Here is a 26,870-nt window from a genome sequence, read left to right as displayed (position 1 = left end):
CGTAAATAAATATGAAGAATATTCGATTCAGGGCTACAAAATTCAAGCCAGAATCAATTTGTTTTCAACCTACCAATAATTTAATTCATTATTTTCCATGCTATTCTTCAATAAACTTATAGTTATTCAGAGTAAATGATGGACAAATATAACTGGTGGTCGCGTCAGAAGTAGTGTAAAATAAAGTTTTTTAATGATAGGACAAAAATTTGTGTTGGTGATCATCCATACATGAATTATATGTGTATTGAATATTTTTGAATATGTTTACTCATTTCAGAAATTTGAAATTGCGTGATTTCGCTGAGAGTGAAAGAAAAAAGATTTCATCTTTGCTTCACTCATTTGTTCTCAACAACAACAAAAACTTTGGCCTATATCATTCACAACTGCCATTACTGCCAATCTTGCGGCCATAAATCATGTCTTGGATTTGGAGCAGACCCTTAACTTTTTACAGGGATTAGGCCCCTTTTAAACCGGGGCTTTATTTGTAACAATCGGCTACCTAGCAAATCTGATTTTTAATTATCATTCAACCAGGCGTACTCAATACAGAGCATGAGGGTCGATATAATCTGTTACCTGAAATACCCTGAGATGAAACAGATGAAGGTAGGTACGAGTAGTTATTTCGAGTAGTCTGTGTAAGATTCACTATTTCACATGATGTATTGTACGGAAATAGAAAATTAACTCGATTTATGAGACACAAAAATGGTAATTTTGGTTTCGTTTGAATATATAAAGAAGTTTTTTCTTAGAAATAGAGTATGGCAGAGTAGAGTAATTTATCCAATTAGATATTAACAAGTTTCTAGATAAGAGAAGCCACCAGCGCGACTTGTGTCGTTAAATTTTCTGTCACCTTTCAATTGTATCTATTATTAAATAATTTCATATATATATATATATATATATATATATATATATATATATATATATATGATGAGCTGTTTTCTCGGGTTTCGCTCCGTGTTCTGTGTATTTTCTCCCCATAAGGATTATTTTCACAACGTTTCGGCAAAGTCTCATTTGCCATCTTCTGGTGATGTCTGGTTTTTTCAACTAGACTTGACATCACCAGAAGATGGCAAATGAGACTTTGCCGAAACGTTGTGAAAATAATCCTTATGGGGAGAAAATACACAGAACACGGAGCGAAACCCGAGAAAACAGCTCATCATACTTTACCCGTGAGAATCTTCGAGTAAACATATATATATATATATATATATATATATTTATTTATTTATTTATATAAACTATATCATACTACTATCACCTAATCAAATATCATACCTTTATTCTTATAAACACTTGATAATAAAAATGAAGAATGAAGTAATTGAAGAAAAAAAAAACGGAATGAAATATAAAATGAAGTAGTTTTCGAGGATTATGAAGAAAATGAGAAACAATGGACGCGCTGATCTAGGACAATTTTCATATTTTCGTGAAAATGTAATTTAACGTGTTTTTTCACCTGTATTTCAAAACAGTAATGAACAAATTTCTGTATGTCAGTTGTTTCATTCGACGGGCATTATATTCGTGACTGACGAGCGAACAGTTTTGACGGTTTCTAGTCCAAATTCTGTATTGAATACATATCATTTTCTGAGATCAAGGATTCCTACCTCTCCTAGCAAGTCATTGTTTGTTTGAGATATTTTTCAACTATAGTGAAATTTATATATGAGTTTTCGAAGTCGCATTACTACACCAAAGGTTCCAAATAGTGCATCATATGTCGCTTAGTTGTGTGATTTATATGTTCATTCCACAGAATATTTTGATCAACCATCACATTAAGATATTTTATGTGAATTGTTTTTTCATATAGGTATCTTACCAACTGTTTCGCTCAAAATATCTCAAGTTATATAAATTGTTTATGTAAAGCAAGAAAAATGGTGGCCCTAGTACCATTCCTTGTGGTGCGTCCATGATTACTAATACAGAGTCACTCATGTTGTTGGTAATTTTGGTGATTTATGTTCTGCCATATTGGGGTATTTTTTGATAATGTCAAGGAAAATTCCTATTATACCATTGTTCTCCAAACATTAGAATGAAATGTTATCATTTACAGTATCGAATCCCTTGGCCAGATCTAAGAATGAACTGCCTTTTCACTGGATACGTTTCTTCTGAACCCAAACTGGAATTCGGAGAAAATATTGTTGTCACAATAGATCATGATTCTATTTTGAAGATATTTCTCAATTAGTTTGGCAAAACAATTGATGACTTATAAATTACTTGCCCATTTTTGTTGTTGTTTGACTTGAACGTAGGTGTCGTGATAGCCTTTTAGGAAGCTAAAGGAACTATTCCTTTCGTGAAAATTGAATTCACTATATGACAGAAGGGAGTCGTTAAATATTGATGATATTTTTTTCAATAAGTCCACTGTTATTTCATCAGGACCTGCTGGCGTATTATTATTCAGTTCATAGCCTAATTTTATTATCTCAGATTTTGTTACGAGGTCAAGAAAAAGTGAATTCGCTGTGTTGATACTATTGACGCGTTTTTGGGTTGAAATTTGGGGGTGTTTAAATTTCATTAGCTATGTTATTACCAACTTTCACAAAAAATTTGTTGAAATGATCAGCCATTTCATTTTCTGAAGCTCATTATCAGGCTGTATTCAGTGTTTTCATTATTACTTCCCCAATTTTTTAACGATTTGTATTAATCTTCGATTTTTTACCTATAAAAGTCTTGTATAGTTTGTCTAAGAATGTTAGTGAGGGAAGCCTTTGTTTTAGAAAAGTTCCCTGTGTCTTTTGAACAATATGTTTCCGGACCTATGCTTATATGAACTTTTTTTTATAAAATTAGCTCCAGAACACGTCCCAACATTTTTTCACCGCGATTGAAAAACGTACTTTGTATCATCCAGAAATAAATGAGTTTTCTGTATTTTAAAGAAACGGTCTTTTGTCAAAAGACTATCGTTTGACATCATGAATTCTTACCTGAAATGTATGAAAGAGCCGCAGTCAGCACCACCGAAAGTGTGATGAAGGCGATGGCCGTGATTTTCCACGTGCACTTGGATGCCAGCCCCTTCCTGAAGTGAAACCGGCTGGCCTGTGGAAAGTGCGACGAGTTGGGCCTCCGCAAGTTATTTCGGACGGGTAGGACAGGTACCTGGGCCCCATATGGCATGGTGCCGCCGCCGCCGCATCTGTCGGCATTCTTCATATCCTTCGAAGGACTGCTGCAGGACGAGTTCGACTTGTAATCGATCGTAGCGTTTTTGTTCGTCGAGTGATCTGCAAAAGGCGGAATCGAGAGCGGTTATGATGATGCTTCGAACAGATGTCGAGCTTAAGTTTTTTTTCAAGGTAATTATAGGTGGTATCAGATGGGTAGCGCCGGGGTTTCGAAGGTTAGGTGATTTTTCAGTGTCTACGGGCTTGATTGAAATCTTTGTTACGAAACATTGATTGGAAAACGATTATATTGTATGAAGTTTGGCATTACGTCGATTTGACGTGCATTTGTCAAATTATAACGTGGAAGTTTCCCATATTTTTTGTATAAAAATGGACAAGTAGACAGCCAAAACCTTTCTTTCCCACAAATTTACAATACCGGCGGCGTTATTCTTGACTGGGATTGCTCCAAATCCACTAAAATTAAACATTACTATGAATTTGCATTATTCAATATTGAAATTATTTTCTGAAAATACAAATTCTGATTAGAAAATAATTGAATCGATTTCACCCTCTATACTCTTGTCATTTTCTGAGAAATTTCTGCGGAATAGGTATCAAATATACAAATCATTTTCTGACTAAAAACAGATCTTGAGTTGAAAAGGGTATATTTTTACGAGAGATTAGTTTCTGGGAAAAAGGTTTTTTGCTTCCACTTCTCCACATTTATGAATGAAATGATTGCTTCATCTTGTAATATTATCGGAAACGATGCTGACGAGGTAGTAAGACAAGTGTCTTATTCCGAAACTTCGAAGTCCGCCATTGAGGTTGACAGTGTTCTGTGTAAGTGAGATTTTAACATTCTTATGCCAATGACATGTTCAGGTCCGATGAAGCTGTTTGCAGCACTTGCGAAATGGGTATTAAATATTGGAATTTTTTTCTAAACATACGTATTTTGAGTTGATAATGAAAAACGAGATAATCTCTCCTCAAAACTCCCTATTTTACTCTTGTTATTCTCTCAAAATATTAGCGGAATGTGTGTTGAATATGTCAATATATTCCTGAATGTTTCAAAACAGAAATGAGACAGAAAATTGTTAAGAGAAGGTTGAATTCAAAAAACAAGCACTATTCTCAATGATCAGAAGTTCAATACCACAAGCGTCGATAAAAGGATTGCGGTTCTGGGGCTTGTTCCTGGATTTATTCTATGCTAGAAATTCCAGTTTTACCTTTCATAAGATATAGGTTGTATTGTTGGAAGAGGCATAATATCAAGTTGAATGAAACAAAGGACGATAATACTCAGTGTATTGTTTGGGAATTATTCTCATGACCTTTTCCTGGCACCCAAACACTTGTCTACTGAATGGTCTAAAAAAAGAATCCCATATGGAATGAGTGAGTGAAATTAACCATGATATGTTCTATCGAGGGCCATCATGTTGACCACACAGTTTAATCGTCTCAGAATAAACAAATTATCAAAAAGTTTGGTGGTCACAGCTTTCTTACGGTCAGTCCAGGTAAACCCGCAACTAATCCTAAAGTCTTGATGAATATTGGGATTGGAAAAAAATTATACTTTGAGCTTTGTTTTTAATGCAGGAGTCTTTTGTTTATTTGGATACCAACACCCTGTAGCTGATAAACTTTTCAACCTATACAAGAATTTGATTTCTCCACTTTGTTGTACATTATTTAAGTTAGCTTGTGATACTTCTATATTGTAACGGTTTCCTTTGTACAATAAAAATTATTATCATTATTATTATTCTTTATTTCGACTATAAACTTGAAATTTCGACTCTAATCTCGATATCTTTACTGTAATCTCGGAATTTTGAGTTCAACCTCGAAATTTCAACTTTGAACTTGTAATCAAACTCGAAATTTTTCAAAATTCCAAGATTAAACTGGATATTTCGAGTTTATTCTTCAAATTTCAACTTTAAGCTCAAAATGTTCACTGTAATCTCGACTTTAATCTCGAAATTTTCACTCTTATCCCGAGAACTCGACTGTAATCCCGCAATTTTGACTTCAAACCCAAAATTTCGACTTTAAACTCAAGATTAAACTCGAAATTTTGAGAAACATTGAGATTAACCTCAAAATTCCGACTTTATTCTCTAAATTTCGACTTTAAACTAAAAAATTTCAAGTTCAATCTCTAAATTTCGACTTTAAACTCGAAACTTCAATTCCAATCTTTAAATTTCAACTTTATTCTCCAAATGTCGACTTTAAAATCGAAATTTCGACTCTGATCTTGAGATTTCGACTGTAATTTGGAAATTTCAACGTTAAACTCAAGCTTAAACTCAAAAATTCCAGTTTCATCTCGAAATTTCAACTTTATTTTCTAAATTACGACTTCAAACTCGAAATTTCAACTTTAATCTGGCAATTTCGACTTCAAACTCTAGTTTTATACTTCAAAAATATGTAACCCTTCTGCACTTCCGTGGATCTGCTGAACGGAAGCTCCAAAATATCATTTTCATCATCAATTAAAATTATTTTATTTATCACTTTAATTTTTCATTTGTTGAACGGCATCCTTGCGAAACAAAGTTTTGAAAATTTCCCTGCAGCACGTGTGAATTTCCAGAAAAAAACAATATATTATTTTCGTATGTCATCTCGATAAAAAGTTTCGAAACTTTAATAAACTATTAAGTTTCTATTTTTAATGCAACTTTCCTTAATGAATGTGTTCACATGTAAAACACAAACTTCGTGCGCTGCCACGCCTTCCTACAATCATGATTTACCTTTGACGGGAATTAATATTAAACCATCTAAAGCGTTATTACAAACATGCATACAACATATGTCAGCTTTTATTCTTATAATGAGGCGGCGATGATTGTAATTGGGGGTCGCATGTCAGGTGGCAGGCGGTCCAGGTAGGTTTTTCTGATTTTCCATTGTCTTGATAGATTTCGGACGGTGTATAATTATGCTTGAATACTTTAACGTTGATATAATTATGATACGAAATATATTAATTTATTGCAAGATGGTTGTTATTGTTTCTTGAGATGTTTTCTATTATTAAAGCTGAGTCTGTGGCGGTGTCTTTCATGAAAATACATTGTGAATTATATAATGACAGGGTTTTAAACGAACAGCTATTATGCTAAGTATTCTTTGAGTCGTGGATTTGATTTGTGCAATGACACAGATTGGACGAGGCACCGCGCGTCTCAAATTGACGATCACGTAAGGAATTCCGTTCATTTTGAGTTCTAATTCATTCAGTGAACCTTTGAAGGCTCGCCGAAAACATCCGCATAATACTTGATGAATTCTTCGAGTCTAGGAAACCAGATTTCAATTAGCGAGCAATTAAGCAATTTCTCCGTTATGAATTATTAAAACTCGCACATTTTAATAATACCAAGCAATAAAATTCGAAGGAAAAGCTAGAAACCATGTTTGAACAATAAAACAAAAATGTGGTGATGAGGGGGAGATAACAGGAAGGAAATTGGTGGATCACACCAGTAGAAAATGAGAGGAAATGTAAATTTAAATAAATATAGTTTAAAAAAACTAAAAGAACGTCGAATTACAAAGTTAAAAATAATTTTTTTTAAAATAAGCCTTAAACAATAACGACCGGAAAATTCTAGGATTATTGTGAAAAAAGCGACAAGCGCTTGATATACAAAAAATATGGCACAAAGCGCCCACGCTTTTTTCGCAATAATACTAGTATTTTTCGTTCGTTATTGTTTTGAGTTTATTTAAAAAAATATTTTTAACTATTTAATTAGACATTGTTTCAAAGCGTATTTTTTAGTTTTTCAAACTATCTTAATTTTTTAGTTTTGTATGCTATAAAAGCGCGTTTTTTAGTCTTTTTAAACTATATTTATTTTATCTAAACTTTGGAATCAATCAGCCGTATATTGTTTACAAAAAAAATGACCATTGATATTTTCCGATTTCGGAAGGCAGCAGGCGCGCGTGTTAATGAAAAATTAATACTATTTTCAAATGAAGAAATACATGTAACGTGGGTTCGAATTATATCAAGGAAGTTACGTCCAGCGGCATCTGCCCGCGAATAGATCAAGCAGTAATGTCGATAATTCATTCAAATACAGATCCCGAGCTTGAGAGTTACAAACAAACAAACATACATACATACATACAGGTGAAGCTAATAAAAGCGTATTAAAAAAAGTAACTGAGTTTGAATACCTTGGAGTTGCAGTGACAAATAGTGAACACGAAGAGATCGAATAGATAAAAGACTTCCAGGTAACAAGCAGTAGGATCGTTGAAAACACTGTTGAAGGCAAATATTGGTCGATCACATGAAATAATGATTAGACCGATAGTACTCTACGTATGGACCATGAATCAGAAATAAATATGGAGATCTTCTGAAGTATGTAACATATGTAAGGGGAATGGAGAAGACGAATGAATCAAGAGTTCATGAATAATACAGAATGTTAGACCACGACACTGGGACACATTCCACGAATGCCAAAGAAAAGAAATATCCTGAGAGTACGACAAGCAGTAAAAGCAGGAAAGAAAAGGGGGTGACCGAGAAAGAAATGATAAGATATTGTCCAAGGAATTGAAGTAATAAATTGCAGAGAACAAGTAGAAGACCAGTAGAAAAGGAAAATAATATAGAAACCAGAGGCCTCTATATGACCTATAGCAGTGTTGTTTTTTACTCTACCAATAAAGTATACAATTAAATCAAAGTTCACGGTGACTATTACTTCATTTATTTGTTTCAGGGAAAAGCCCTTTCGAATCAACTACTTTCACATAAACACTTAATTACACAAATATCTCTTATTCAAGTGATATTTTATTGTGCCAGCTTACAAAACCTCAAACAACCGCAACACGTATTCCGCTATACAACAGCTTTCTAAAGCGTTTTCATACTAGATTCAGTACGAGGACGCATGAGAATGCTATTGTATAAAGAAACACGTATTACGGTTGTTTGAGGTTTTGTATAAACTGACAACGAAGTGTTACTTGGAAACGTTATGGATTTCCAAGTATTTGCTAATTGTATCTATCAAAAATCTCTTTTTCTCCTTTAGTTTCTATTCCTAAGATTCGTTTTGGAATTAAAACATATCATTCATATCATTTTATCTGTTAATGTTACATTTTTACCATTGCTTTCATATTGAATGTCAATGGCATTACTAATTCCCGAGAAAATGATTATCTTACATTTATCTGGATTAAAGTGTAAAAAATTAACGTTAACATTCGGAGAAGTTGAGTTTTCTGGATCATAATGCAGTTCTTCACCATCTGAGATATTTGGAATAGTTATGTTCCCAATACACCAAAAAATATTTGAGGGATCTCTCAAATATCAATGGTCTATGCGGTGAAGCGGTCTATGAATACATCCATCTTTACGAATGTGCTTTGGAACATAATTGTTTTTAGTATGTCATCTGTTTTTACAGATATCACCAGATCACTGCAATGGGAAACCTACTTCCTTTTTTCATGACAAATCTGTTCGTGAACAAATTTGAAAAACAAGGAACGGAGGAGTTTAGTTACACGCCTGGCGCTTGAATTTGTTGTTTATAACGATTTTCAATATGAACAAAATCAAGGTGAAAGGTATGTCAACTCTCAACAACAGCAATTGCATTTGAGAAATGCTTATAAGAGTATTTGATTCGGTAGCTCCCATCGTTATCGAACAAAAAAAAATGGTGACTTTACCTTTGAGTGAAAAAGATACCATATCGACAAAAAATTGATGGGGACGGACAATACTGAAAACAACTTCAATTTTTAGAAACAGAATATTTTCAACTTTGATCATGAATCGATTCATCACATGAAAATGCCCAATTACATGCAGTAGTTAGCTGACATGTGCATCAAGAGAAGGCATCAAAAACGGAACGATCTTTAACTTCCCTGCCATGCTTTCATGTTGTCAGAGTAGTTAGCGATGAAGGCTTGTCAATGACAAGAATTGCTACACTTTGTATGGAGTCAAAAAGCTTCAAAGTATGGTTGCAAATGGGCAAGTATGATTCTGTACAAGTAGAAATAGATGTTTACGTTTTTTTGTCGTTAATAGAGATGATTCTGAAAGAAATATTGATGAGATAACACTAGAAGATAAGACTAGAAGGAATGATGAAGTTAGAGAATATTGTACTGGTTTCGATCTGATTAATGAAATAACTGCACCAGGAAATCAGTTTAGCGTCCAAAGCGATAACAAAAATTGGAAAGTATCCTAAGTGAACTAATTGCAGTGTTTGGGAAAGTTATATTGAATTATTAATAAGTGATTTATACTGTATTTTTGTGATTAAATAAAGTCGTTAATTTTGAAACGTTCCATTTTTTTGAAGAACTCGAAAAAATAAACTAAACAGTATGTTTTGTTGAATCCCATACCTACATGTAGCATTATTCCAAAATGGATGATATTTCCGCTTAGCATTCAACATAGTGTGGCTATCGGACTACTTTTTTTCCTTCTCAACCAACATTCCACCTCTTGTAGTTTAAAAATCATTAATGCAATCATATTAAAAAGTGACTAACCTGTATATGAATCACTGAACCTATTTATCGCACATACAAACAAATTCCCAGAAAACTTCAATGTACTTATCATGTCCCACTCATATTTCTCACTGAATTTCCTACCGAAGTTTCATTGAATAGTCGAGTGGAAGATTTTCAATGGAATATTCTCTTTAGAACCTTTAATGGCCTCTCGTCTCTATCGTGGACCATAGCAATCTCCGGAAAGCGGAGGTGTAATTTTTTAGGTTAATTATAGCTTTTCCTGAATAGGAGCGATAGTGAGTGGATAAGATTTATCTAAAAAACCACACACTTGTTAGAATAACTAATGTTACTAACAACATTTGGAAATATTTCAATTGATGATTCAGAACAATGGAACTAACGCTGAAGAATAACAGTTTTGGCAAAAGTGTTCATAACTGAAAACGATAGAAATGTCTGGTTTGAAATCATCATCAATTTTGCTGACAAATTGTTTATTGTGGTTGCTGTTTTTTTATAGAAAAACTGAGTGACAGTAAAACGTCTTACATTTTCTATAAATGATAGTTTAAAGATATCTTCACAGGAGTACACTAAATTATAGCTATTCTCCTTTATATCGATAATTTCTAGACGAATAATACATTGAATAATAATAAATTTCAAGTGAGTTTTATATTTTTGATAACGTACTTACATAAACTGATCTGTTCTCACAATTATTTGTATGCAAATGTATATAATGTGTGTTACATTGAGGTGAAGCAGAGAAGTTATCAAAAAATGTTTAGTTTAAAAGTTTCAGACATTATGGCGTTGGTATTTTTCAGTTATTCACCTATATGCAGGATATCGAGTAGAAATATGACATATCAGAGTTATTCTTTGAGTTTGTCATATAATGCTATTCATATTGCTACCCATATTATGGGTATATGTCTAGTGGTTCAGAAGTTATATCAAAAATAATCTTGAATGTCTGAGTCTGATTTGTAATGAGTGTATTTCAAAAATGTTGGTTTTTTCATCGTCGAATAATGAAATGACAAATGTATAAATACTCTTTATTTTATTATACATGTGATTTTTAACCTTAAAGAGTTCGATTTAAGATGAAGTTTCAAGAAGCCAGCCCTCACAAGTTTTCCAATGAGTCAGGTGGAATACGATTCGTCAGATATAAAGGGTTCAGATCAGGTTCATGTCATTCAATTGCACCACCTTATTGCTATCTAAGTCCACTCTTTAGTATATATGGAGTTTTAAAATGGCAACAATACGTTTTCCAAAAAATGTTCCTGTATAGGAAAAAGGGGTGCAATTGAGTGGCCTTTTTAGTCTCTTTAGTCACCCGACTTGGATTCTTTAGATTCTGTGAGGATGAATCATTAATGCATATGCTAAGTTCTCAAATGAAATCTGTAATACTCAATTTTTGCAGTTTTCGTATTATTGTTATAAAATTGAAGTAAAAATGAAAATGGTCAAAATAGTGTTCATCTTGTTATTTTATTTCTGGCAATTGACAGCGTTCACTTTTCTTTATTATTTTTCAAATGATATACAACTAGACAATTCTGAGTTCAGTAAATGTACACGAAAAAACGCGAATGTGTTTTTTTTACCAGAGCCGCAATGAGGAGAAAATATCATTGTAATGTAGTTTCAACGTATTTAAATCAAGAATTTTAGAAATATAAAAATGCAATACCTTAATACCAACAGAAAATTGGCAAAATATATTGAAAATATTACACAATGTGACACAAAAATACATATATAATTGAGCTGATGGAATGAAATGAAAAATAAAATTTAAGATGTTTGTTAGGACTCTCTTTAATATGTTTATAAAAGTTGTAAATAATACTATGTGCGGTACATTGTCTTTGAACAGTTTCTAAGTTTCTATGCAAAAATGTGTTTGTTGGTCGTTGTTTTATTAAATTTATTGAGTTGAAAATGATAATTTAGTCTTCTGAAATAAATACTTAAATAGCATTTTTAATTTTCGAACTGAAAGAAATACAAAAATTTATATTGAGATGGAGCTTTAAAAAAGAGTAAACTGATTTTCGAAAACGAAGCAGCAGAAGAAAATTGAAAGCCCTTTTCAATAGAGTATCACTCAACCCCCATTCCTGAAAAATTGTAATGGTTTTCAGATCAAAATTTATTCTCTATAATAGGGGAGCTCAAGCAGGGACTTCGGAATTTACTGAAGCGCGGCCGATTAATATACAGGGGGATACCTTGTACCCGGTTAAGTACCTACACCAAATATGAGCCCGTGAAGGATGGAGGATCAGATTAGTAAAAAAAAATTGATCATCAAAAATTCTCGAGCGCGTCAGATTAAGGTAGGGTGAGTTAATTACATGCTAAAAAGTGTATACTCCCGTAATCTGACAATTTGAGAGTGACGTAAAGAAAGAGGAGGGCAGCAAAGTTGTAGAAAAAACGTCATCTCGACATTTTCGAGCGTAGCTAATTTTTTTTTTATTCTGAAGAAAATAATTCAAGGATATCGAAAAATATATAATCTGACGATTTCCGCAAGCCGAAATAGCAAAAATTCGTCGAGAAAGTTTAATGCGTGCATCTGCGTGATGTCTATATTTCCCTCTTCGCGTTTCTATTCCTTATTTAATTTTTCTCTATCTATTACTCTCTCACTTCGTCCCCACTCTGAATTCTGTTGCCATGACGCCATCAGAGCTGATCACAGAGACTCGTTCGTGATGAAGATGATGATTAATTAATCAATTAATTGATGTATGTAGCCGTTACTACGTGGTAGGAAATCATAATGAAGAAAAGAGAAATTAAACTTTCTTTGTTTTTTACCACTTTGATTTGTAAGTAACACTTTTTATGTTTTTTACCACTTTTATTTGTAACTAACGTTACTGCAGTTTCGTCCTATAAGGATATTTTCAAACTTATATATTGTAACTTATATATTGTAACGTTAGTTACAAATAAAAGTGGTAAAAAACATAGAAAGTTTAATTTCTCTTTTCTTCATTAATTAATCAATTGATTATAAAAAATTTAATTTTTTTGGGCATTTTTTAAAATTATACATTAAAAAACATACACATATTTATTTGCATGCTATTTCCTGAGCTTTTCAATTAATCAAGTTCAATGATTAAAAAAAAATAAAAAAAATATTTCTGTGTCAGATTAGGCGAATCCCTAATCCCTAGATAATCATCAGATTATGAGACAGGACGTCTAAAACATAAAGATGAACCATATATATCTTAATCTGACGCGCTTGAGTATTTCAAAATGACGATTTTTTTTGCACATTATAATAATGGCAGCGAGTTTGTGTCAGATCGAAATCGTCAGATTATTGAATGGGAGCTTTTTTTTTGGTGCACCTAACACCCCCTTAGAAAATCTGACGCGCTCGATTGATTTTTTTTTTCATTTTTAACCCTTACTTACAACTACCCACATCATACAAACGATCAGATTAACATACCAACATAATCAAAAATACGTAGGACATTGATGGTATCAATATCTGACGCGCTCGAGTATGTCCATGCAACAATTTTTTTACATATTTACCCCTGAGGGTAAAAGAGTTCAAGATTATATATATATATATATATATATATATATATATATATATATATATATATATATATATATATATATATATATATATATATATATATATATATATATAATCTATAGCAGCTTCCCCCAGCGATGAAAAGGTATACATTAATTTTTTTCTTCTTATCATCTAAGCTTTGCAACCTAATAGGTCTCTATGACGCTCGAGTAAATCCCCATTTTGCATCGTGCTACTAAAAACAAGCTTGACGTGTTTGCGAAGAGTTCTCACTTCTGACTGGGCGGGCCCATTTTCCTTAATTAAACGTCTAACGTTGCAAATAGTTTGTCGAAAATTGATCATCGATTATTGTTTTCAATTCGTTTATAAATAATAGTAATTTTTGTCTGAATGAGAAAATTGTTCCTGGTTGATGTTAGAAGCCCGCACAATTTTATTATAGTGTATGTCAAACGAACCTGGTTATTTTATTAGAGAACTTTGTTCGAATATAATCACACCGAAAATAAGGGGTTGGGTGACAATGAAATGAAGCCTTACTCAAATAACGGTTATTTTTCATTTTGTCTGTTACGGAATGTCAGTGACTTTTCGAAGCCATTGAAATTAGATTGAAGCCTGAAAGTTACTTGAAATTACTAAATATAGTTTCATATCGGATAGTCACAATGAAGAATGTACAAAGCTGATACACATAATGATTTTTAAAGAATGAACTTGTAATTTTTGGGCATTGGAGTAGTTTTTATTTTAAATTCAAAAAATAAATGTTTATGGCGAATGCGCCGGGAGAGTGATTTGACTGCTTTTTATTTTGCGTATTAACAATTCGTCATCCATAAGCTTTGTGAACGACTATCACAATTTTGTTTCAAGTTACGGATTCAAACTAAAAATTGATACAAAAGTCCCATTTTATTTCCTCCTGTCCATAGAAAAACACATACAATATGCCTTCCTACTTACACGATATTTTGGTGAAATTGGTGGTACACGTTATATTCGTGCCAGGTACGTACGAATGTACACAGTATGCCGTGTATTTTAGGTTTAACTGTTTTGCCGATATTTTGATGAAGGATAATGCTTCAGTGGATTTCAAATTGAATTCCATGTACTTGACAGCATATTTTCAACGTTGCCACTTCTTCTCGTTGGCGGCGTGAGATTCAATCGATTTTTCATTTCACCGCATTCTACTTTTTGAAATAGTATTGAATAAATATCTAGAAATAAAACGTAAGTTAAGAAAAAAAAAAGGAAGTTAACCACACGAAAGAACTTACTTTCTGTCAACTTCAAACTGAAAAAACAGTTGTTTTTCCTGAAAAGAGTGGACCGCTGTTGTAAAATGAATCTAATCACATCAGGTTTCTCAAGCTAGAACAAAACGCTGAATACTAACGGACATCTGAGATATAGTGAAGGATTCAAAATGTATTGCAGGAATATTTATCTTGTAATTTTTTTTTGGTAAAAAAGTGCAACACAGTCGTCTTAAGTTCCAGACAACACGTTTTACCTTCTCAGGATGCTACGTGTGAACTTCATGGGGTAAGTGTAAGTTTTCTTTAGACCATTCGATTATAGAAACATACGAAAATAAGTTTTGAACAACGAAATTGGGTTATTGTCATCATCATTTAATTCGTGCCAATGATGAACAGCAGTACTGTGCTGTAATACAAGTGCACCTAACACTAGATGCATAAATGGAATATAAACTATGAGCATCATTAAATCCCCAGTATTGGGATTGTATTCAAACAGATGAGACACTTGATAAAAATAATTTAAAATTATCGAGTCTAATGCACAGGCACGTAGTATGATGAGGGATAGAATAGGTTCAATTGTGGTAAAGTTATCTACTCATATGGGAAAGATACAATACGATTCATTGCTGTATCTTCTTTATTTGCAGAAATATTGGAGATCTGTGTACATGTTACCTCAGCAAATCCCATTAAACTTTAAGAATATGATCCTTAGAATTTTTATATAGGTTGCACCCAGGGGCACCCAAAACAATTCAAAAACAAATTTTGATCGACAAAATTCCCATAATATCGAAAAATCAAAGTTTTCTCATCATTTATGATAGTTTCACAAATCTGGTGATCATCACTCAAAATATTTTTGTGTTACGGCACCGATAATCCCTCAAATGGAAGAAAATTCAACTTTTATCTCCAGTTTTAATTTCATCATCGTTGAAGAAAAATGTGAGTCAAACTGTAAATTATATAATTTTTCCAAATTTCATATAAAATTTCTGAGAGGAGTTGCATATTTCGTCAAAATCTTGGTTCCGAAGATTCTAGAGATATAAACTGGGTATCTTCTTTGCTGGAATATTCGATTTTGAGGTTTTTCAGAAACCATGTAAAAACCAGAAGCACGACGAATAGTATAAACGGTCCAGAATCCAAGCAGAAATAAAATAACCTTTATCCCTACACATTTTCACAGTATATATTCAATTTCTCTATTCCCTGCGAAACGCCAAACAGAAAATCGATCAGGAACTCATCGCATCGTGAATTCCCTTTTTGCTTTAATCCTATTTTTTAAACCACACGAAACAAAAATGCTTTCAAGGCGAGAGTAAAAAGTACACACGATTAAAATTAACCTCCTACACGGGCGAGTTTCGATGTCTGAACCCACTTCTTTTATAAAACAAAATTTCAAAATCGATTTTGTGTCGCCTACGCTCTTGAAATAATTAAATTTCATTTGCTATCAGACCAAACATTTGTTTGACGGATTAGCCGGTCGGTTTCCTGGAGCCGATTCACTCTAGATAATGGGTCCGTTTTATCTTAAAACTTGGGAAGGTTAAGGTCGGCTTTGACACTATTCAGAGACTGGGCGAAATGGATATTCTCAGAAACGAATGCTTCTGTTATGAAAGCTGAAATGATGAAGTCAGACAAAGAACTCTTAACGCGAATATCGGTGTAAACACAAAAGATGTAACACTACGACTGCAACGTGCGAATAGGAATTTGAGATGCTTCTTTCGACATTTGAAAGAGACACGTGTAACTGTATCGTCGGAATGTGACATAAGTACAAGAAATAAGATGATAATCAATCCATCTAACGGAATTGAGTGTAGCAGAAACATGTATCAGTTACCTTGTCTGAAGCAGGTTACATGGAACTGGGAAAATAAGAGACCGGTAAAACAATAGTAATGTTGTGGAGAATACTGTCGTTTTGGTTGATTTTGCGTGATATATTCTTCCACAAGCGATGTAAAATGAAAGAGATAAAAAAAGAAATATTCCTAAGTATAAAGAGTTTGTTAAAGTAATAAAAAGGCTTGAATTAGAAAAGATGGATAATTAACTAATCATAAACTAAAATGAATCAATACAATGGATTTATGAAAGAAACTTCAGAAACAGTTATTTGATTATGTGACAGGTTATCCTGATTATTCAAAATCTTCCAATTGAGGCACTGCAAACATTGGTGGTATCTCTAATTAATACCTCTTTCCACAATGGAATTTTTCCTGATTTTCTGAAAACATCCGTTGTCTTTCCATTATATAAAGGTGGAGATTCAGATGATCCCGCGAATCTTCACCCGATCTCTCTCATTCCAACTATAGCCAAAGTTATCGAAAAACTTGTGAAAATACGTCTGACAATTTTCCTACAACACCACAATATTTCAAGTGAAAGCCAGTTTGGTTTTCAAAGCAATAAAAATACGCACGATGCCATCTTTTCGTTTCTTTATGATATTTACTCAAAGTTTAATTCTGGTAGTGTAGCAGCTGCGGTTTTTTGTGATCTCTCTAAGGCGTTTGATTGCGTTGATAATAAGATCTTGCTAAGAAAAATTCACCAATACGGCTGCAGGTTTGAATCTTACCTGTCAGGAAGGAATCAAATGGTAAGAACAACAGGACTTTGTGGTGTTCCACAAGAATCAGTTTTGGGACCCATCTTATTCTTATTATATGTCAATGACATTGCAAATCTAGACATTTCTAGAAATTTCACTCTTTTCGCTGATGACACGACGATATTGTGGAACAACAAAAACTAAAATAATTTGCTATCCTTCAATATCACTAAAACACACATTTTATCATTTAGATGTGCTCTTGATGACCTGTCATTCGGTGATAGCTTAGTGATCAAGAACGAGACTCAATCTAACTTTCTAGGTATTCACATTCACAACAAGCTCAAATTTATTGAGCATATTAAACAACTTAAAAGTAAAATTTGTTCTGGATGTTATGCAGTGAGAGTAACTTCAATAAATTTGGGAATCAAAACTGCCAGAACGGTGTATTACGCCCTCGTTGAATCCCACCTACGTTATGGAATACCGTTTTGGGGAGTATGCAATTCATCAGCACTTCTGTCTGTATTAGTACTGCAGAAACGGGCTATCAGGAATATGTGTAAAATTAAACCTCGTGATTCATGCAGACACAAATTCGCTGAGCAAAAGATTTTAACAGTGATTGCTTTGTTCATTTTGGAAACGGTTTGTCTCATTTACAAAAATATGTCCCTATTTGAGGCTTCATGCCTTTCTTATAGCACCCGTTCCACCGCGTTGAATTTGCTAATTCCTTTAATAAATTTGGTCAGGAATTCTATTTATTACAATGGGGTCAAGATGTTCAATTACTTGCCCTCAGATATAAGACAGGCAAATTTGACCAACAAAATGTTTAGAATAAGAGTAAACATGTTTCTGGCTGATAGACTATATATTATAATTCGCAAGAGTTCTATAATGATAAATTTACGTGACAAAATGTGCATATTTGAATTCAGGTTATATAAAATTTTTGTTTATATTCTTGTTTGGATATAAATGTTTGTTTGTCTATTTCCATGGGTGTGTTTATTTATGTTATATTATATATAAGTATATTTATGTTTATAAGTCTATTACATAAGTGTTGATAATGTTTTTAAATAAGTCTGTACATGAACATGTTGAGACAAAATTTCGATGTTGAACTATAGTATATGTTCTAACTTTACTTTTTTGTAGGTGTTTTTATATTCACATTTTATATTTCTATACTTACATTTGTATGTATTTTTCACAAGCATTGTCCACAAGATTTATTCTTAATGACAATAAAGTATATTATTATTATTATCCCCAGGATTATACGTTTGTGCAAGTTTTTTGAGAAATAGAAAATATGCATGCATTTTTTCACTTTTGTGAGTCTACTTTGAACTGTAATATCTTTGTGAATACTTATTTAATTTATTCGCAATAAGCGCCATTTAAATCAGTGCCCAACGTAACACAAGTAGAATAATTTCGTCAGCATAAAAATTGTGTGCTCGGGATTCGAGGAAGTCGACGAAGGCCGTTCTTGCTTGGGGCTGATCGGAGAATGTTCTACCGGTGAGAAAGTTATCGAACTGCTTGAAAAGATGGTAGTCGGTTGTCAAGAGGTCTGGGCAGTATGGTAGGTAAGGCAGAACTTCGACGCTCAATTCGTTAAATTATCGGACGGTGATTTATGAAACGAGCGGACGGGCGTTGTCGTGGAGTAGTATCAGACCTCTTCTGTTGACCAGTTTCGTCTGCTGCTGACGTAACTTTCAGTTCATTTCCTCACAATATGACTCAGCTGTGACGTTTTGATCCAGTTGCAGAAAGTTATAGTGCCTCACACCAGATGCTGACCACCATACCATACCAATGACGTTTTTTTGATGGTTTTTCGCCTTTGGGAAGTGTTTGGGTGGTTCATTGCCAATGAGACAACCATTGGTCAAATTCAAACTCAAATTATTTATTGTTGTATTCAAAAACTCGTCAAGAGTTTAAAAACATCTTTCTAACAGAAACAATTTTAATTTTTTTAAACAACGAAAGGCTGCATATTGACTTCAATTTATTTCGTTAGCAGTTGTAAATTCTAGGTTCTATACATTTTGGTGCACTTTGAGTTATCTTATACTTGGCCGCTTTAACGTGTATCATTTGCTTTTGCCGAGTATTTTTATCATGAATATCACTACTGATAATGAACCCATTACTGTTAGTGAAAACATAAAGCGGCAACTCATAGATATAAAATCCAACCAGAGTTAAAATTTCATGTGTAATGAAATTGTTTCTGCATGAATACTGCCGAGGAACGTTGAACGAACAGCTTAGGATAGCTTTTTGTTGGAAGAACACATTTTTGCTCATTGCAGAGTTGCTCCGCATACATACACCAACCTGGATTCGACCTAGGCATGATAAACAGCCATGAGTTGGTTCATGTTGAGAACATTTCTCAAGTTAATGACAAGATAGGTTAATGAGCTCAATTTTGAAAGTAGCTGATCACAGGGCTCATTCCAAGAAAGACTCTCATCCATTTGAATGCCTAAGAATTTAACAGCATCATGGGTGTTTCTCAAAATATAGTCATTGACAATCACCTGAATCATCCGTTTTATTCTGATAGTTGTGAAAGCAGATTAACTGAGTTTTTTCACATTGTAAAACAGGTCGTAACTATTGAAATAGTTTAAAACTACATCCAGAGTGTATTCGCATTTTGGTGTTAATTCATTCGTCGCTTTGGACAATGATATTCAACCATTGTCTTGAACGACTCCTTTTGTCGTAGAGAATCCACTTTTCATCACACGCGATGATCTGATTCGAAAAAGGATCGTTTCAGTTGCACAAGAAACTAGAACAGATCTCGAAACAATACAATTTCTGTCGATCGTTCAAATCGTGGGGCACCCACTTTTCGAGCTTAACCTTTCCAATACGTTTTAAAATAATCAAAAATCTCATGGGAGCTGACGCCCAGCTCTTCCGCCATCCCACGCATCGTTTGTGATGGGTCAGTCTCCAACAGAGGCCTCAAATCCTCATCCTGGACTACTGTAGATCGACCAGTTCGGGGCTCATCTTCGAGGTTAAAATCTCCGGAACGAAGTTTCGCAAACCAACGTCGACCAGTGCATTTATTAACACTATCATTGCCAAATGCCTTGTTAAGTTTTCGGTCTGTTTTGGCAGCGCTTTGGTTCAATTTGTATTCGTAGAGAAAATCTTGTCGAAAATCGCTTAACGACATCATATAGGTAATAATGAGCTGAAAAGAGGAAAAATATTAAGATTTAAAAAAAATTTAAAGTATCAATGTATAGAGTACAAAATTCTTTACCGATCATTATAATACCACGACACAGTTATTTACTTGTGATGCACTGTTTGGAACCTTTGGTGTAGTAATGAATATTATTAGAGGTTTTTCCCAACACTAAACCGTTATTTTAACAACGCGACACGTGTTTTGATCACCAAGTGATCAAAACACGTGTCGCGTTCAAGAGAAAGATTAATATTTCTCTTCAAGAGGAAGATTAATCTGCCTCTTGGAGATGATCACTTGGTGTGATCGAAACACGTGTCGAGGTGTTAATAAAATAACGGTTTTGTGTTGGAAAAAAACTCCACGAACTTGTTATTGTTTGAATCGTATCAACTTTTTGCTCACGACAATAAATCACACGTATTTTTTCAGTTATTTCACAACAGATTTTCGTGCAGGAAAATCCTTTTATTATTTTGAAACACACCCGCATTGTTAGCGTGTCATAACAACGCTTGTTGACAAATTCCTCTTAGGCTCCAAACAGTCATCAAATCTATTATCGTACCGTTACCGTAAACCCACGTTTTAATTATTATTTCGGAGCTTTCTAAGAGGTCCAGGTTAAGTGCGCCGTTAAAGAAATAAATTTGCATAAAACGCCCATCGCGCTTCAATGGAATCTCGGATTACGAAAATGATCGCCGTTTCTTCCAGAATTGCGCTGCAGAGTAATGTTTTTTTATGCAATTTTTCTTGTTGGTGCACATCAGAATGAAATTTCACCCGTAACATAACGATCGCTTGCTCCTCATGTAGCTAAAAATAGCCATATTTGAAAGATGCATTCTCTAGAAGGCTGCTGAAGGAGTGTGTCTTAATTGAAACTGCGATATTAATAGAACTGACAATGGAAAAAGGCCCAAAGTCTCCTGATGTATTAATTTATCGTTATTCTGAGTAGGTATTAATCAACGAAAACATTTTGTTAGTTGAAACTATTAATGTTTATATTTCAACTTTCGGAGTCGAATGTGTAAGATTCTGAAATTGATTGTGCTCATTATCAAAATACTGACTGGAGTCTTTCACGTTGGAATTATAATATAGTTATCTGGGCCTAGCTAAAAAAAAAAAGCATTACAACTGCAATATACAAGGAGGATCAATTTGAAGACTGAAGAAATTAGGGGATTGGAATTCTTAGTTAGGCCCCACTAGTGGCTTCGATGAATATTGAGAGTAGTATGGGAATGACTCGAAAGACATGCCAAGACACATATCATCGACTTTATGTATATATAGGTATTGAACCATCTGGGGTTGTACCAAAATCATTTGTCCAGAATAGACCAAGAACAAAAAGTAACAATGAGTGATGGGCATATATTTTTAAACAGTCCGAGAGAAAAATAGAAAGCAATGCTTCAACAGAATATGAGTTGTCTCACAATAACAAGACTAGTCAGTGTAGACGTGAAGGACAGCTGAACAAAAAAAAGGAGTTGTACTAACTAGTACAGGAAACAAGTATTTTAGAATAAGGTGGACAGTAAATAAGCCATATAGCCTGCATTGTTTTCAGGTGACTTTATTCAAATGGAAAAGTCAGTCGGTTCCCAAGCAGCCAAAAAATCTTTCAAAGATACCGTTTCCGGGTTCAAAGTTGATTGGAGCGAATAGTTGCAATGCGCCAATTAGAAGAGACTGAAAGCTTCAAAATTAGGCAACCACGTAGCAGTCGCACTGCCGAATCTTCAGCCAAGGAAGCGGCTGGACTAAGAATTTCGGGACCCAGTGGCACCTACGGCCTGATGACTTTGACGATTGCGGAATAAGCCAAATGTTACACCCATGCTTAATCCCTAAAGAGATGGGATGGAATCAAATGATGCAATTTTGCCAGCATCGCCCTGGGCGACCTTGGGAAGCTGGCGCCGCGAAGAAATATCTGACGATGACCAGGAAAAATCTACGCTTAACAGTAGAATTTCTGACTGGCCACTGTCTATTAAGGAAACACCTTCATAATATGGGGCCAGTGGACACACCTTCATGCAGGATGTGTAAACAGGAAGATGAGAATGTCAGGCATGTCCAATGCGAGTGTTCGAAGTTATCGTCAATAAGAGAGTGTGTGTTCGGCGAGTCTTGGCCTACACCTGGCGATATAAAGAAGATGTCTCCCAGTGTTCTGTCCACCTTCCTGGAAAGGACAGGATGGATGATGACCTAGGAGGACAACTCAGAAGGATGTACAATGGATCACATGTGGCCTAAGTGCTGTTGGCATACACTCATCCTCCCTACTCTACAGATACAAATACAGAGCAGTGAAAGCTAAAGTCGTATAATTTTGAATGTGAGGTTTCTTGAAATTATAAGTAAGTCTCATAGTCGCCAACTTATTGTGGATACTAGATAATAAGGGAATCAAACACAATATTCCATCCTCTGACCTGGCACTTTTCTGTAGGATTTTGAAAAGCCAAACATTTCGAACTTATTCAAATCTCTCATCAAAGCAGACCAATGAAAATCCATCCAACAATTTGTTATAAATCAAGACTTTCTGTTTTGAAGATAATCATGAAACAAATTCGTCTTAGTACCAAAGAATGCGAAAAAAATCACAAGCTGTAAATCAATAATTCATTTCGATAGCCGTTCCTTATTTTCATAAAGGAAATTGCTTGACGCCTATTATGAATTTAAAGTACCTACAGTCTGCTTGTCAAGCTAACCACATCATTTCGTCATTATTACAAACATATTTCATTGTCATACATCTTATTTGTGTAAACATTGAGAATCTGTATTACAAACTAAATATTTATGCGAAATGACTACCAGCAAATGAATATTAAAGTTTGACCCTGACCGGAAGAATCAGCGTCATTGTTTAATGTGTATTGAATCATTACAAGGGAACTTGTTTTGTCCTCAAATGTCAATGAACCGTTTATGGTCACTACTAAGTACCCATTTTCATTCATTTCACATGTTAGTTGTATCTATGAACTAGCATGACTTTTGATATCGTGCAACTTTTTGATTTTCAATTTTATACCGAATGAAATTTCCTGAATATCTCAGTACAACACTAACTTTTCAAATTTTATTATTCATTGACGCTGATAATTATAACGACCAATGTTTTTTATGAAAAATACTTACAAAATATCATTAGGTACAAACATTTATTCTATAATGTTCTGTCATTTGAAATTTTAATGAACTTAAAGAATATCATCGTATTCCTTGACACACTCATTATGAAGGAACGACATGAGAAGAACATATAAACTATTTAAATCTGAAAAAACGCATGCTAGCAGAACCACTGACCTTTTATGTTTATGTTTAGGCCATAATTTTGTTCTTTATTCCAGAATTTTTTGCTCTTCATTCAACGGAGATATCGTAAGTTCTGCTAGCTTAACATTAGGATTGCAGAAGACAACCACAGAATCAGGGTATGTTATACTTTCAGGATCATTTTAGGCTCATATTGCCAGTGATTTTCAGTGGCAGTCATTAAAAGCGCTATATAATCCTTTTGAGATATAACAAAATAATTTACTACATATTTGTTCTTCTTTCGTAGTTCAACAGAAAAATACTTAGTGGCATATGCCTATCTTTAAAAGAGAGCTTACTATAGGTACCAATATTGAAGTTGAAAATGATGGCAACACATAAATTGCTATTTGAAGAGCTATTTAGACTGACACGATAAACCTTATCAAATCACTACATTAGTTACCTCAAGCATTTCATTCACATGTATATAATTTAAATTATTATCTTGGGAGTTATCGTAAAAGACGTGCTAACGTTTCGAATAGGCTGAACTAAATTCAAGGAGCCTCACACACACACCCCCGATGCGACACACGTGATTAAGAAAAGTTACAATTGCCTTATTTTAGTTTAACTTAGTGATCCACTTCGAAGGGCGGGGTTGTATTTTTGTTTTGTATTCTCTGAAGGTACTTAACTATGTTAAAATTGGGTTGTCCAACCCTACGACGGCCGTATCAAAATAAAATAGTACAGAACATTGGTTCTAGTTCCATTAGAAATATAAATTCAATCGATAAAGATAACCTGAAGCTAGAGAAAGTTCAAAAGTTCCAGTTGGATAACACCAACCAATAAGGCAATCCATTTGAAAAGGAAATGGCTTCACAAGTGAAAAATTGACACCTATTTTGTGAAAATGTCTCTATCCATTATAAGCGGTTGACATTTAGCTTCAATGTCTTTTCCTTTACAAACGCCACTTGGAGTATTAACCTTTTCAAGAGCTGAATGTTGTAACTGAATGACACGACGAAATTGATATAACTTGTATTACTTAACAATACAAACACTGGATACGCCAATTCATAAATTTCAAACATCGAGTTCGAAATTGTTTCTCTGACCAATATGATATACCATTTTTGATTATTCATTTTGAATATCGTGTTTGTCAGTCCATATATAACTTATAGGTAACACAATCGTATTGACTGATTTTCGTTTCGTCGAAAATAGTTGTAATTCAAATTACACTGGCAAAATTGTTATACGATTTTTAATTTTCAGTAATGTTATCTAACAGGGATATATAAAAAAAGTAACTCGAGAGGAGGCTACAAGAATACACTATAGTAAAAAACGATGTAATTCAAAACAGGAAAACTTTAACACATTATGAAGGAATATCTATCAATTTTAATTAACACCCCAATGATTTTAGCAAATTTTTCTATTGTAAATTGTACCAGAACAATATATGTTGATTAAAATTTGTGGTATGCCTCCATAAATAATATTTGAATGAACCAAAACCGTGATCCGTTAAAACAAAATGGTCATTCATTTCAAAAATTTATAATATACCTAAATAATCTCAACGGTGTTCCTCAAAATGTTTTGGTTTTTCATTCAAGCAAATAGCCGCAATAATCATTTTGTATCAAGATGCCAATCTGACTGGTTCTGATTTGTATTTTCGAAGGTCAGGCTCAATGTGTCTTAAATACTTCATGACTTCGTTAAACATTCAGTAATGGTTAAAACAATGTTTCTTGATCATAAACGGAATAACTTATGATGAAATGGAGTTTTTTATTATTACTTGAATAAAACTGACATTTCGATTTGAAATGCTTTTTAAAATTCATAAGGATTTAATAATCCCCCAGGGATATTTAAAAATTTAATGTTTCAAATGTACGCACTAGGAATCACACGTTAAAAATTTAGATCACGTTCATTCTTTGCTTGCACAACTTTCGATTTCCGAGAGTAGTCGTTCGTGGGTGGCGACACCTGGTTAACGGAACCATAGATAGTTTTTTTATTTTGTAAAAATTGTCCATCTATTTGAAGAAACTCAAATCCTTCATACATCATATTTTCCATAAATAATAATAGAACTGAATAAGGCCTATTACCAAAATTGTTTTTCCATTACCTCATGCCTGGCTAAATTTCCACCTCATCATTTGGTTGTAATGCAAACGTCTTTCTTTGATTATCACTTTTAGATAATTTACTTGGAAGACATTATTAGTTTTATTTCAATCTGGTCCGGTTTTATATTTAGGTCAACATAACTGCCATCAATTTTCAACTTCACCTTAGAAGCTAAAAAATGTTCTAACCACATCGAGAGATATAGAAATTTAAGATTTTTAGGTTAGAATTCAATTGTCAGAGCTTAACTTAGCTTAGAAATCCTTGGAGTGAAGAAATCTGATTAAGCTCATCATTAAATATCAGTTCAACAGTGGTGCAAGATGATATTGCAAAGCCTACTTCATTTCATCATATCATCATCATTTCATCATATAATATTCAAAGGAACACACTTGATCTCGACTTTAGTTCTGTTTTTTTAAATATCAAACTGTTAAGAATATTAAAACTGAAAATAAATTAACACCGTTTTGTCATTTTACAGCTGGTAAATGAAATACATTTTAACCGGCCAACGTTTCTATTTTGAGGTTAGAAACCATGTTCATAATTCACTCACAGTGCGGACGTAAATAGTCCCCGACCACAAAAATTTATATTAAAAGGTATCATTTTTAGTACATTTAGTAAGTTTTAGTTTTGAAAATTTAAGCAGCCGTCCCTGTATAATTAGCAGTTTTATATTCGTTGTAAGAATCTGAAAAAAAACATCTCCAGTTTTTCCCACGAAATTAGCCTTGCAATAATCATAATGTAAGAAATAAATTAGTAAACAGGCTTCATCATTGTCAAATAAAAAAGTATTTTTGAGTGAATCCTGTTATGACGCTGCATGTTTCATAAAAAAATCACGTGAATACGTTTATTTCTCAGGATTTTTCTGCACAGCCTGAGAAAATTACACATGAAATTGCGATTAAATAACTGCATACTACCTTGATCATATCCAAGT

The 26,870-nt window shown here is 33.6% G+C and overlaps 1 protein-coding gene across 5 annotated transcripts in view; it reads right to left on the bottom strand.

Moving 5' to 3' along the window:
* Ten-m (teneurin transmembrane protein Ten-m) overlaps nt 1–26,870 on the bottom strand; it is a 319,613-nt gene that overhangs the window by 20,999 nt on the left and 271,744 nt on the right. For 4 of the 5 annotated variants that reach the window (XM_074183332.1, XM_023173240.2, XM_074183333.1 and 1 more), the window contains exon 3: nt 2,988–3,287. In XM_074183332.1, coding sequence (XP_074039433.1) covers nt 2,988–3,287 — 300 coding nt within the window. Of the gene's footprint in view, nt 1–2,987; nt 3,288–9,767; nt 9,900–26,870 lie in introns of those variants that run through there. The other variant, XM_023173248.2, reaches the window with a different exon arrangement.

This window comes from Leptinotarsa decemlineata, unplaced genomic scaffold, assembly GCF_025532065.1.
Source record: "Leptinotarsa decemlineata unplaced genomic scaffold, Ldec_3_MD MMD2_tig00026336_RagTag_RagTag, whole genome shotgun sequence".
NCBI classification, from domain to species: domain Eukaryota; kingdom Metazoa; phylum Arthropoda; class Insecta; order Coleoptera; family Chrysomelidae; genus Leptinotarsa; species Leptinotarsa decemlineata.
The sequence above is the reverse complement of the archived record's forward strand: the minus strand, read 5'-3'. Positions and strand labels throughout refer to the sequence as shown.